We start from the raw sequence: 14,843 nt of genomic DNA on the forward strand, positions 1-14,843 counted from the left end.
GGTTAAACAAACTGTACATCATACAAAAAATTAACTTAATTTACACAGTCAAAAATTATTGGCAATGCCCTTTATAAAACTTAGCAAAGAATCATCACAAAGATATTACAATTTACATATGTGGCCATTATTATACAAATACCATTTCTATTTATGTGACGCAGAACTGAGTATCTGCTAAATGTACTCATGTAAAATCAGCAATTTGTACCATACATATTTCCTTAAAAGTAACAGTATTGTCAATACTAATTTAAGGTATAGGATTTCCTTATTGCATATTTATTGTTGCTGAGGCAGTTAGTTATGATACAATAACACAATAGCCATAATTATTTTAAACAAAAATATTTCTCCTAACAATATAAATTTATTTTTTTCTGAACCTACAAATAACACTGCTACATACAGTTTTATCTAAATACTGAAAAACATGACCTTAAGGCATCTGCCAGGAAAGCAGATGTGCATATTTATATGAACTAAATTATGCAAGAAAAATATTGCACAAATTCCTATTATTTTAAAAATAAAATGTTTCTGACTAAATGTGCATCATTTCTTCACCAAATCATAATATTAACTGGTTTGCTCAAAACCATTCTGCCTCTTAAATAAGTTTTAAGAAACATACATTAACATATCACTGGGCTTGACACAGGAAAGATATCAGTACTGATAAAGCGTTTGTAAAAAATATTTCCTACGTTAAGAAGTGCTTTGGGAGAAGTTAAGATCTGGGGATTCATTTTACATTCTTAAATATTCTGATTTACAAATATCTTCTCAGATTCAGGGTTTTTGTTATGGCAAACAAAATGGAATTTGTATTAGAAAATGTAGTTATGAAAATAATCACACTTTTCCTAAAATCCAAATTTTCTGGAAGAGAATGAAGGTCTACTGATTATGAGAATATTCAATTTTCTCTTCTTGACCAGGAGTACATTTCTTCACCTTATTTAATAAACAACTAATTCATTAGCGTTCCTGAATGCTATTATTAGGATGGGTACAGAATCCTAGTAACAGCACTGTCATATACAGTTTTAACTTAAAAAGGAATAACTGTTTCTAAAGAATGCTGTCATTAGACTAAAAACAGTAAAAATTGGATTCCTATTAACATGCATTCACATGCTCAGTTATTCCTAATCTGAGTAGTGGCCCTAAGTATTGCAAAGGACCATTATTCTGTTATAGAGAGCCCTGTGCTGCCTGGGTATCTGATAGAGTATCAGATAAAGAAAGACACTCAGCTTCTAAAAGAGTTTCTGATTCTGTCCTTTAAAAGTGGATATCTTAGCAGCATTATTACACTTAGCATAATAATTGAGAAAGGAAGTTAATGAAATTAGAAATGGTACTATGATTCTGTACTTAGAGCATGCTATAAATTCAGGAGCGATAAAAATTTTTTTGTGTTGTTAGAATCTCAGACCAATATCTTCTAGGCAAAGTACATTATCATTATTATTATTTTAACAGATTTGCAATTCCTTTTTAAAATTTGTTCCTTCAGAGCAGGGACTATGTCAATTATTTTATTTCCCCACACCCTCAGCGACTATACCTTGCATATGACTGGTACAAAGGTCAATAAATATTTTCTAAATGAATTATTAATTATAATAAATTTAAAATAATCATGCTATATTTTAGTGCCTTTCCAAGACATGGTAAAGTAGATAATCATCACAATATGCCACTTAGCAACATTTTCAACTTAACAAAGCAAAAGTTCCTGAATTCACACACTACTTTTCTACCCAACCCTCCTGAAATACCATGAATGCAATATCCAGGGGCAAAAGGATAAAAGCAGGAGTGCCATTCAAGAAGAATCATGACTCAGTTTAGAGGTCATATAAAAGAGTATGTATTAAAGCCAAAAATATCACCAGTTTGTATAATTCTGTTGTAGAACAGATGTCGCTTCTTTGAAAAATAATTTCAAACAGCAGAGGAGCTTATAAATATTTGGCCTAGTTACTATAAAAAATGTGGGCACTGTAGTAAATGAAGTAACACTTCCATTTATTTCAGAAATCATCTTAATTTCACTTAATTCTTACTATATCCACCATAATACTGGGAAGTCTAGTTTAAGAGCAGACTTTGAATATTCAAAATGTTAATGGTTTTTAATTTTAATAGAAGACTATTTGCTAACAACCTTCTGTATTTTTTCAAGAATTATATGTAGAATCGTTGTTTTTGCTTTTGTTTTAACATGGAATAAAACAGCTAATTTTGCATGCTAACACAAGGCACACATCATTTTTAGATATCTTAAGACAATTATGTCGCCTATGAGTGACTAAATATCCTCAAAATTACATGGTATTATAGGCAAACATCTTGTACGGTGATTAAAGACAGTAAAAAGACTTCAATTTCTGAGGCCATAATGCTTATTAAGTACATGGACTAGAACCTAAATTTGGTCTCATGATTATATCATTCTTCAGTCTAAGAGTTGAAACAAAAACAAACAAAAACATCTCATTTTTGAAATTCATATTAAAAGGCTGCTTTACATTCTTTTCAAAAATTATGAAGGAACACTTGCTAAGTCAATTAACAACCAGAATAACCTTTTTTCTCTTCAGTTAAAACAGCTCTTTTGACATATGAACTTCTATTACATAGTTCCTGTATATAATATCTTGTATATCTTGTGATGCTAACTACAAGATTTGGTTGGAATCTTGTAATAAGCATTTATAGGCAAAATTTGATAAGAATTTTGAGTCTTCTGTGTTAACAAAAATAATAAACATTTTTATTCTTTATTCAGAGTTCATCCTCACAAGGAAAACAAGACTTTTCTTTTGTAATCATGAATGAATAATTGTTCCAACTAACACAAATTCATTTATATTTTGAAATGTAGTTTTTTAAAAAATTGGTCATTTTCTTTAAATTATTTCAAACCCCCTCCAAAAATTTTAAGTGAAATTATATATTTTCAATAAATATTTTAGAATCAGTCTTGTTGGGGTTCTATGATGATTTCTTAAACATCTTTTCTAAAAAGACAATTTAAAAAATCATGATGGTGATGCATACAGTGAATATACTGAACACGCTCATAACAAATTAACCATAATCACTATTATTTTCCTGGTGATATCTGTCAATGTAGTCAATCATGAAGTAATAATCAGTACATGACTCCTTCGCAAATGCATTCCAGTGAATTTCAGAAAGAAGAGATATATTTTCAACACAGAAGAATTCCAAATAATTTATGTAAATACTCCTCTGCCCCAAAGGAAGCAGAAGTACCACTCCCTACTCCTTAGGTGTGGGCTGCTCATAGTGACTTCCAGAAACTACAGAAGGAAAGGTAGGGGGAAGAGTAACTTTAAAGTGACAAACACTACCTATCAAGGTCAGCATCAACACTCATAAATCATGTTGACAGTGAGTACCCTTGATATGATGTGATGAAATGGCACTTTACTTCTATGATCTTCTTCTCCAAAACGCATAATCCCAGACTAATCATAAAAAAAAATCAGATAAATTCCAAGAGAGAAGCATCCTACAAGTATGACAGTACTCTTAAAAACTGTCAAAGTCATCAAAAACAAGGAAAGTCTAAGAAACTGCTACAGCCAAGAGGAGCCAACGGCAATATAACAACTAAATGTAATGTGGGATCTTAGAATCCTGAAACAAAAAGTGAGTATTAGGGAAAAAACTAAAGAAATCTGAATAAAGTAAGGACTATCAATATTGGTTCATTAATTGTGACCAGTGTCCCATACTAATATAAGATGCTAATAATAGAGAAATAACAGGGATCTATGGAAACTATAATCTTTGCAATGTCTCTATAAATCTAAAACTTTTGAAATACAAAGTCAATTAATTTAAAAAGTAAATTTGAGATAATGATAGGAAGCATTTTGATAAAGAATTATTAGGTTAAAAAAGAAAAAAATTTTATCAGGACAGTTTATGTTGTATTTGGCTTTCTTGGGTAGACCCCTAAATAGCAAAGGCATACACAGAGAGACTGTGAACATTTTTTATAGTGTCTCATTTGTAAACCAAAGTCATTAACTTTACATTATAAGTTCAGCACTTCATGTATTTCAATGAATGAAAGGTAAACATATACATTTATACTTTTTTTTGAAAATGTGGCTACAGTGCCCTTATATAAGCAAATTAGGTATCTCCACAGGGGAGTTTTTCAATCTTGAAAAAACTGAATATTGACCTTGATTTGATGAATAGAAAAAGGCATTGTTGCTCTCCAGAACACTAATAACTTATCCTTCAAACTTTACATGTAATTTCATACATGATTTAAGTAGGCTTAATACAGTTTTAAGATTAAGGCAATCAGTGGGTTAACAGTTTTATCAGTTTCAGGTTAGTTTTAATAGGTTTTGATCAGCTCATGCTCAACCAGATTAGTATAGTAGCTACTGGTTATGTGAGTGGGTATAAACGCATATTTAGTTTAAATAGAATGAATGGCATCAAGCACCAAATACTGGGAGATCATATGTTCAATATATACTTTTAACATACATGTAAACTAGTACCTGATTTAAGAACACAATATAAGAATTTGCTTTATATTTTAAAATCAATGGATAACATACATCCATAAAAAGAACAAGTGGGGGAAATGTATGCTCCAAATGCAAAAAAAAAAAAAAAAATTAAATAGTAGTAAGAGTTGTCACTCCTACAAATAATTTTATTTATTATACAGATGACATGGAATCCCAGAATGTCTCCATAGACGCTTGGACACAAGATTTAAGCTTGGTTCCCACTTATGTTTTCTTCTGAAATGTTTAAGCTTTGTTGAAAGTCAGATGTCATGTGACACAATGACACTACTTCATGGAGCAGTCCTATATCTTCCGAAGTCTCTTTGGCTTCCTTCCCTTCTTTCTCCCAAGGAACAAAGGTAGATGGATGTCGCCCAAGGCTGGGTATAAGCAGATCATCTGAAATCTGACTTAGTGTTTCCTTCTTTTCTGGCCTTCCTTTATCAGTCAGAGAAACTTCAAGGGAAGCTGGTTGGAAATCCAGTCCTGAAGTAGTAGCTGGCTTTTCTACGACAGTAGGGTCACTCACATTGTCAGCACTGAGGCATTTGTCACTGCTTTCCTCTTTAAGGATAAACAGAGAATCTGTCAAACCACTAGAGGAAACCCGCTTCCTGGGAGATGGAGGGAGGTGCTTGCCATGGAGAGCACTGTCATCCTGTCCAAGATTCCACTCAGCCTGGTCACCAGAACCACCACAAAGGAGGGCCAGGTTATTTTCACTAGGAGCATTAGATTTATTCTGAAAGAAGAAACAGCACATGTAGAAAACTTGCTTTTTTTTTTTTTTAAGAGACACGAAGTTTTGTTCTATCACCTGGGCTGGAGTGCAGTGGCATGATCATAGCTCACTGTAATCTCCTGGGCTCAAGTGATCCTCTCACCTCAACCTCCTGAATTTTGGGGACGACAGGTACATGGACCATGATGTCCAGCTAGTTTTTTAAAAAACTGTAGAGATAGGGTCTCTCTATGTTGCCCAGACTGGTCTTACATTCCTGGCCTGAAGTGATTCTTCCACTTCAGCTTCCCAAAATGGGATTACAGGCATGAGTCACCATGCCTGGTTCAGAAAACTTTATTTAATAAACATTAATTTAGCAAACTTTTTTTTTACATTTTGAAATCAATGTTAGTATCTTTCAAGGCTAGGAACTTGAAGTTCCTCCCAGAGAAAACAATGCACTGACAGTTAATTCTAAATATATCCAAGTGGCTCTATTAACAGGGATGGAATGGAATGAATGAGCTTGGTTTCCATGTCCTTGCAGTTGTTACCTATCAAATCCAAATCAGATTATATAATTGATGCCAAGTTCTGGAGTCACTTACAATCAAAACAGGATTGCCATCATTCATACTTCTGTCTCTCTGTTTTTAAAGCAGTTCAATTTGTTTACTATGTATACTTTTGAAGTAATAAAATTTTAAAAATGATTTAAATAAATACATTGTTTAAAATTTGTTTGGAAACCTAGGAAATACAGAAAACAAGTGGAAACATTTCACATTTTAAAAATTTACCAGACAACTATAAAATTAGATTGCAAGAAAATACTACTGTTTGACAGAGGAATTTCAATTAATGATAATAAGCACCAGAACTGGATAAGTGAAAGGAAAAATATTGGAATTGTATTAATAGACATAATTCTTAGCGATTAAATTTTACTATATTTTTGAAGTTTTGACACTTAACTATTTAGAGGTTACACGTTTCTACCAACTAAGATGATAAGATCAGGCAATCACAGCAGGGGCAAGAATGTTTTATTTTACTTTTAAAAGTTGAAAAATCAACTAACCGTAGGTTTGTAATCAATATCATCCATTGATCTAAAGAAATCCAAGCTCTTTGCAGCAGCCAGCTTTCCTTGATCTGAGCTGTGTGTGCTCAATGTATCAAGGATCTCTCCTAATAAATCCATTTCACCTGAGTAAGGAGTCTTTACTTTTGTTTCAACAGAGTCATCACTTTCATAAAAATAAGCAGAAGCTTCTTCACCATCTTCAGAAGACAATCTGAAGAAAATAAAACATAGTTTATAGGTATATAACACAGTAGTAGATATATAACCACATATGTTGCATGTAAGTATTTGTTCACCAATTATACCCAATTAATGAGAAAGTTCCAAAGTCAAAGTAATACTTTAGTGGGACAACAAAAATCACTAATTGGTACCTATCAATCTAGAAGTAGAAGCAGGGCTTTTCACAGTGTGCTTCTGTGGGATTTAGGACCTTTACTTTAAGAATACTAGACTGCTTAGAAAGTTTGCTATAGTTCAAGTTCACTTTCAATATTTTATATTGTTTTTCTTTTTCTATTTATTCACTTATTTTAGAGAAGAATGCATATTTCTTTACATATACAGAGACATAATGAATGAAAAAGAATGCCCAATATGTCATCCTCATATATTTAAAACTATAAAAAGCTCAATATAATATTTATTTTATGTTAAAATTAATTTTTAACACTTTTTATTAAATTGACCTCCTCTGATATCACCATGGACTTAAGTCTCCAGTACCAAATCAGCTTGTTTCAAATGACTATTGCCACTGCTTCTGATATGTAACCCTCCCCTCTCCAGCATGAGGGTAAGAACCTAATTCAGGTGTGCTTCTCTTTCACTTTTAACACTATCCCAGATATCTCCACAGGCATTACTGTTTTCCAAGAACAAGTTATTTCAGATCCATCCTGCTTTCCTGCCCTGATATTCCCCACAACATTCCAAGGAGTTCTGACTCCTTTTGCTGAAGAACATTGCAAGGGAGCAAAATCTGAGCACTCAAAGTGCACATTCTTCAAAATATTTTTTGTGCATAAAACCTCTACCATTAAGCCACACCACTGAATAGGACACCAAAATCCATTACTCACTTGCTTGCTCTTTCAATGTCATCATCCTCATCATCATATAGAGCACCATCAAGACTCTTAAGAGGTCTTTTTAAGCGTGCCTGAGAGAGAAATTGACAATAAATCAGCACCAGCCATTTACGATAAGTTTCTTTTGTGAATTTTAAGGGAACAATGTGATTTGATAAGGAACAATTTTGAAAGAAATAAGCATTGAGGATTTTTGACTATTACCCAATAACTTCACAAACTGAGGCAGGAAGGGACAGAATCAGGTAATATTTTCCTCAACGCTTACTAGCTCCTCGAACTAATAAAAAAAAAACCCACAGGACTGAATACATACACACATATGCACTGTCACATAGTAGCTCAGGCCAGATTTAGGAATATTTGACATGCAGTCAGTCACATTCCCATGTACCCATCACACATTTTCAATAATTATCAATCTTTTCCAATCTTGTTTTCTTAATACTCTGCCCAAACTCTCCTCTACCCCAAGTATTTTAAAGCAGTGTTCCTCAAACCTTAATGTGCATACATATCTCTTAGAGATTTATAAAAATGCAGATTCTGGTTCTACAGTGGTTCTGGGGCCTGAGTTTCTGCATTTCTAACAAGCACTTCAGAGAGGCCAATGTTGCTGGATCTGGGGGTAACACTTCAAACAGTCAGTTTTAGAAGCAAATCTCAGACAACCTATTATTTCACCTATAAGTACCTCAGTAGACTTTTTTTTTTTTTAGTTGGAGTCTCACTCTGTCACCCAGGATGGAGTGCTGTGGCACACTCACGGCCACCCCAGCCTCGACCTGCTGGGCTTCAGCGATCCTTCTGCCTCAGCCTTCCAAGTAACCAGAACTACAGGGGCGTGCTACCATGCCCAGCTAATTCTTTGATTTATTGTAGTGACAAGGTCTCATCAAGTTGCCCGGGCTGGTCTCAAACCCACAGGCTCAGGCAATCCACTCGCCTCGGCCTCACAAAGTGCTGGGACTACAGGTTAAACCACCGAGCCCGGCCAGTAGGCATTTTAAACAAAGTTTTTAGTATCATCAAAATATCATTCCGATTCTCATACCTAGCAAAATTAACATACTCTCTAATATATTACCCAGGCCATATTCAAGTTCCTTTACTGCCCCCCCAATTTTTCAGTTTGCCCCTTTTGGATCAGAATCTCAACAAGGTTGACGGTGCATTTGGTTGGTATAAGTCCTTAGTTCAACCTTCTTCCTCCTTTATGCCATTCATACCCTTTAACATGTTCTATCTTCATTTCCTATAATTTGGCAATTATATCTGTAGGCTTAGTTAGACAGACTTTCCATTTATTTTGTTTCTCCTTTGTTTTTAGCAAGATTATGCCATAAGTATTGGTATATGCTTTCATATTGCATCACATTAGTAGGCACATAATGTTTAGATATCTCATTTTGGGTGGTACTAAGTTGACTAATGCTCATGCTTCCAGTGTGGTTGACCAATCCATCCATTATATCCATTATATCATCCTTATCAAAATTTCACTTCACGGTTATGATAACCACAGACTAAATTGTTTCATTAGGGGCTGCAGAACTGTGTTTTCCTACAGCATTCCTTCCATATTTACTGGCATTCTATAAAGAAGAATTTAATCTTATTAACTATTTGGCTATCTCAAAATACAATATGTACGGGAAAAGTGATTCTTGATTCTTTCCTTTTATTGAGCAATTTCCAGAGTAATGAGTTAGCTAATGCCCTAAAAACTATAAAGCCATGTTTTTTTAAAACTATGATTTGCAGATGTTTGATGTTGTTCAACCCACCACAATTATTATTCCTGTTCAAACTGTCCCATCTGTGAAATATACAATTATTATGTTTCTAAAATAATCTTCTTTTAGAGATATATCTTGAAATATTCACAGATTAAATGGTTCACAGATTAAATGATGGGTATTTATTTCAAAATAATTCCATGTTGAGGAGGGAGCACAGGTGAGGCTGTCACTAAAATAGGTTGGCCATGAGTTGATAACTCAAACTTTTTGAGTTCTTATATCTGAAGCTGAGCATTTTTATAAGCTTCTCTTTTTTTCTGCAAATGTTTAAAATTTTTCAAAATATAAAAAATTATAAAAAATTTTAATGATTCCATCTTTGATCAGTGGTAGCCCTTTCAAGTTGGTTCCTGTGCCCTTTGACATTACTTCAGAAGCCTTTCGTAAGTATCCTGCTTTGGGCACAATAAGATGTCTCATTTCACCTTAGACTTTTTCTGCATCAGACCTGGATTCATCCATTTCTTTGGTTTGTTTAAATGAAAAATGGCATGCAAAAACCATAGTCTGGGTGCTGTGGGTGCTCATGACTACCAAACCCTCCTTCTAAATACACAGCAGTAAACTTGAGTTTAGAGACTTCAACCATGATACCATAAAGGAATAACTTTCTGTCTTCTGATTTTGATGTTCCAATCTAAACAACTGTCTTCTTTTGTTGCAGCCATGAAGAGCAGACAAATTCTAGAACCTACAGGGCTGATCTCTACTTCATCCCTTCTATATACCACTGCTTGTGAGTGGCAGAAAGAAAGGAATGAGTACAGAAATATGTTCTTGTAACTCCTACTTGAAATGTACAGTAAGTCCTCATAAGCTCAGTGTATATGTGTTTTAGGCCTATGACTATAATGTCACTTTACCACAAGTTTAAGATATATGAGTTAAATCGAAATTTGCAGAACTATCTAGGAACAAAGCAACCACTCACATATTTCTGTGGGAAAAATATATTTCAACCACCTCCTCCAAAATCTACAAAATATAATACAATCCTTTGTTTCTGAAGACAAGTCATTATCATTACACTGAGCTCTATATATGCTTGGCATTATGCCAGCTATCAAGTCTTGCATTTAACTTTTTGCTTAGAAATGAAACAAATCAAAACAAACAAAACTATGAGGGAGCTGAGATTTATCTTGCTATCAATTAAAATCATGACTACTTAAGAACGACCACATAATGATTACACAATAAATACATAACAATATTTGTATTTGTGGAGTACTTTGCAAAGCACTCTCACAAACACAACAGGGAATACAGAGTTAAGTCAAGTCTCTGCACTAAATAGCTCAAAAGTCTCTAAGAGTCCCACAATAAATCTAGAGGTACATCCAGAGAAGTGAATAGTTTACCCAAGGCCACACACTGTATTAAAAATAGGAAACAGAAAACAGAACCAATGTCTCTGTTGTGTTGCAAGTCCCTGGTTCATTTTCTCCCACAAAAGTTACCTAAATATTCTACAGCTGCTTGCATATACCATAGCTTTACAGGTTTTTTTCCCCCTAAAATCTGTAGTATCTAAGTCATGTCATGAGCGACATAGATAAATTGAATTTTAGTTTTATTTTCCTTGCTAGACAAGGGTTCTATCAACTTCTCTATAGTAATGTCATTAAACAATGTCGCTTATGATGAGTTTTCACAATAGAAATAGAATCAGAAACAAAAGTAAAGTTGACTAATATACTTTAAAACATTAGTGTTTTTGGAAACAAACATGTTATAGTTAATAATTACGCCATGAAAAAAGAAAAAAGCAACATTTTATATATTTTAGTCCTTGGTACTATACACAATGTATATTTAATATATATTGATATATATTGTTTTCCTTTCTATGGCTGTCAACCTTGTGTCATCTATACTTGTACTTAAAAATGTTTTAAATATGTGAAATAAGCGTCTTCTAATTAATAGTTATTGAATATATATCAAACTGCATTAGGAACTGTAATTTACATACAAGAAATAACAATGTCCAAATAGTTCAATATGTCAATTACTTGTGACTTTTACATAATTTAGTTAAGGTCACAATAAAAGGAGCAACAAAATTAAGTAGAAAAATAATTACAATTTCATCAACATTTAAGATAGAGAAAAATGGCAGTTTATTTAACAGAAGCACCCTCAGTTTCTGAGTTTATATGATTACAGATCATCTCTACGTTTCAGGTGGCTTGGGACTCTGAGGTACAGTGCTTTCAGGGAAATATAGGACAGATTCCACCAGAACATACCACACAGGGCAAAAGACCTGGTCACACTTTTAGAAATAGAAGTCTTTTGTGGGGAATTTGTCGCCAATGTGGTTAAACTGTAGAAAATATTCTGTGTATTCTTAAGGGTGAAAATATATAATCAATAATAGAACATCTTCAACTGGATTAATAAATCACATATATATCATTATTAAAAACCTGCACACTAAACTAGACACTGAAAAGTAAACAACTAAAAAAATAATTTCAACCCATACAATGAAAATTTTTAAAACTATATACTTTTTCAATATAATGGCTACAACTTTTGGGAAGGAGGTGCATTATCTCTCTCCTCTTTTTTTTTTTCTAATTATAAAGATAATAAACAGATGCAGCTGCCAGTGGAATATATATTATATATATTCAGAGAAAAATATCATTCTATTCTAGATCTGGATAGAAACCTTACAGTAATAAGTATACAATGAAAAATTTTCCAAGGTTCAAAAACACTTTCATCATAAAGTATTATCTATAACTTCCCAAAATATGCACTAAGACAGTTATAATTTGACTTATTTTGGAGAACAGATGCTTTTTTGAAAATACTGATAATGGAATAGACTAAGAGATTGAACTACATGCAGTCAATGTGGTAAAATAATTAAGAGAAAAAAAGCTGATTTCCAGGAAAAAAGCCCTATAAGTATATAATTCCAAAGTTCGCTAGATGATGAGACAAAATATAAACACTCGGAAAATCCATGTAAGTCACAGGGAAGTCTTCCATTGCTTCTGTATTTGCTCTTCACCATTGTTTAAACTTTTCTCTTCTTTGTATTTTCAAATGTGATAGTTTTCCCGTAAATGCTTATGAAAAGGGGAAAATACTTTTTTCTTTTCTTCTTGATCAGGTTTCTAATAATGACTAAGTTTCTTTAATTTATTGTCAGAAGAAACAAGATTACAACATTGTTTTTCGCTGCTTTCAATGTTTAGGAAGCGTTAACAGACTATAAGACTATAATCTTGGGCAACATCTGGGTGCCAACAGCCTCTTTTATACATAAAATTCAAACTTTTTGAGTTCTGATATTTCAAAATATTATTAATATTTTTGGAAACAAACATGTTACAGTTAATAACTAAGTAATGAAAAAAGAAAAATGCTACATTTTATATATTTTAGTTCTTAGTACCACACTGATTTTTGTAATCTTAGGCAAAATCTTTTGTCTGTTATTTGTTTAATGGATACTGGGCTCGGTGGCTCAGCCTGTAATCCCATGCCTTTGGGAGGCTGAGGTGAGTGGATCGCCTGAGCCCGCGTGTTCGAGACCTGCCTGGGCAACTTGGCGAGACCTCATCTCTACAATAAATCAAAAAATTAGCCAGGCGTGATAGCGCTCGCCTGTAATTCCGGCTACTCGGAAGGCTGAGGCGGAAGGATGGCCGGAGCCCAGCAGGTCGAGGCTGCGGTGGCCGGGAGCGGTTGCTGCACTCCAGTCTGGGCGACAGAGTGAGACTCCAACTCAAAAAAAAAAAAAAAAAAAAGGATACTGACACTAGTAATCAACTCTAATTTGGAGATTAATAAATGCATTTAAGTACCATCTTACCTAAATAATACTTTCATAAAAATGTACATATGCTGTTCCTGTGCATACACTGTGCCAAATGAGATGCAACCATTTCAACTCTCAAAACACCTCACAATGTACATGAAATAAAAATATAACTAAAATCAAGAAGTTTCTTCATCCTTCAAATTGTCATGATACAGTTTTATTTTTAAAAACTAAATATACATTTGTTAAAAAGTGCCTCAATGTTACTTTTTAAAGACCTCATATTTGATTATTTTACTTCCTTGAATGATCAAAAGCATTGATTTCCTTCAAGGTAAAGGTTGAACTTCTTGTCATTGATTTCCTGGTCTTCTCCTTGTGTCCAACTGGCTGCCGCTCACGACTTAGTTCCAATACATTATTTGCTGTCAGTCCAGTCTACACAAGTCACTCTTTTTCAGATTTTCTCCTCTTCTTCTTTACCTGGAAAAATTCTATGTATCTTTTGACAGCTAGCTTAAATATAACCTCTGTAAAGCTTTATCTTTATCTAGTAAGTATCCCTCTATGAGGCCACATATTTGGCAAACACTTAGCACAATTTGATTAATAGTACATTTGCCATCTGCTCATGTGTCCACCTGTACCACCACACTCTGAGCTCTCCCTAAGTGAGATCCACATCTCATATTTTTTGCCCCTTGCACCTAATGTATGTCTTCCCAGCATGGATGACAATAGCATGAATACAATATGTGGACGACAATAGCATAAATACAATATGTGCTTAATTGATGTTTGCAAATTAAAGAGATGCTAAAAATTGAAAGAAAATTTAGATGTGGTTTCTGCCTTACTTTTGGGGGGTACAGAGTAGAAGCTTTCAGTAGATTCTCAATAAATATTTGTTGAAGGAAGAAAAAAAGAATAAATTATACTCTGTTGTCCTTCATTCCTCAGAGCCTGCAAGTCCAAGGTCTGCCCCTTTGTTCTAACCCACAAGGCATCACCATGGCCTTCTTTCAATCTCTTATAGTTTCCCTGATTTATCCTACCATGGTACCTTTGCACATGGTAATGCCTCTACAAGAAAAGTTCTTCTCTTACACTTATTCCTTTTGCCATCCTTACTGTTTCTTTCTACATACAGCTACTCATTTAAAAATGTATGTTAACTGCCTACCCCATATGTGAGCCTCTATTATCTTGCCTTGTAGAATGCTACAGTTTCTACATTGCTGACAGAGTGATCTTTTAAAAGGCAAATCTAATCATGCTATACTCCTACTAAGCAAATCCTTCATTGGCTCCTTCTCAGGATAAAGCTTGTATATTTTACCTTGCACAGAGGAAACTGGCTAAGGCAGCCTCTCTAGAGGCTTCAGCTGCCATGTAGACATTTGCTCCAACACTACCTTCCTTGTATGTGTCCCAGGCCTTCTGCCTCCACCCTACACTTGGGCCAGTATATTGCCGAAACTTCTCTCTCCCTGGTTCTTCCCCCCCACCCCTCTAAAAAAAGTTGTCCTTCTTATCTTGGCTCAAAGTATGAAGCCTTTCAGGAAACACTCCCTTACTCACAAATTAATTTATATGCCATAAATTCTCTCTTTCCCACTGTCCAGTATGCCATTAAAGGCAAACACCGTTCTAATTTCTCTGTCACACCCTCAGAACATTGTGTGGTACATACTAGTTCTAGGAAAACTGTAAAAGACTTTGAAAACAGTTCAGATGTTCAATCAGAATTATGGAGGTTGTCTAGAAGATCCTGT

At 34.0% G+C, this 14,843-nt stretch overlaps 1 protein-coding gene across 1 annotated transcript in view; it reads right to left on the reverse strand.

Moving 5' to 3' along the window:
* Positions 1-3,952: 3,952 nt before the first annotated feature.
* DENND1B (DENN domain containing 1B) overlaps positions 3,953-14,843 on the reverse strand; it is a 129,955-nt gene continuing 119,064 nt past the window's right edge. Inside the window, exons 13-15 of the mRNA XM_008049823.2 lie at positions 7,474-7,553; positions 6,386-6,602; positions 3,953-5,322 (exon numbers count right to left, since the gene is read on the reverse strand). Of these exons, the coding sequence (XP_008048014.2) occupies positions 4,786-5,322; positions 6,386-6,602; positions 7,474-7,553 (834 nt within the window). The 3' untranslated portion in view covers positions 3,953-4,785. The remainder of the gene's footprint in view (positions 5,323-6,385; positions 6,603-7,473; positions 7,554-14,843) is intronic.

Source organism: Carlito syrichta, unplaced genomic scaffold, assembly GCF_000164805.1.
Source record: "Carlito syrichta isolate Samal-C Ts95f unplaced genomic scaffold, Tarsius_syrichta-2.0.1 Scaffold137642, whole genome shotgun sequence".
In the NCBI taxonomy this organism is placed as follows: domain Eukaryota; kingdom Metazoa; phylum Chordata; class Mammalia; order Primates; family Tarsiidae; genus Carlito; species Carlito syrichta.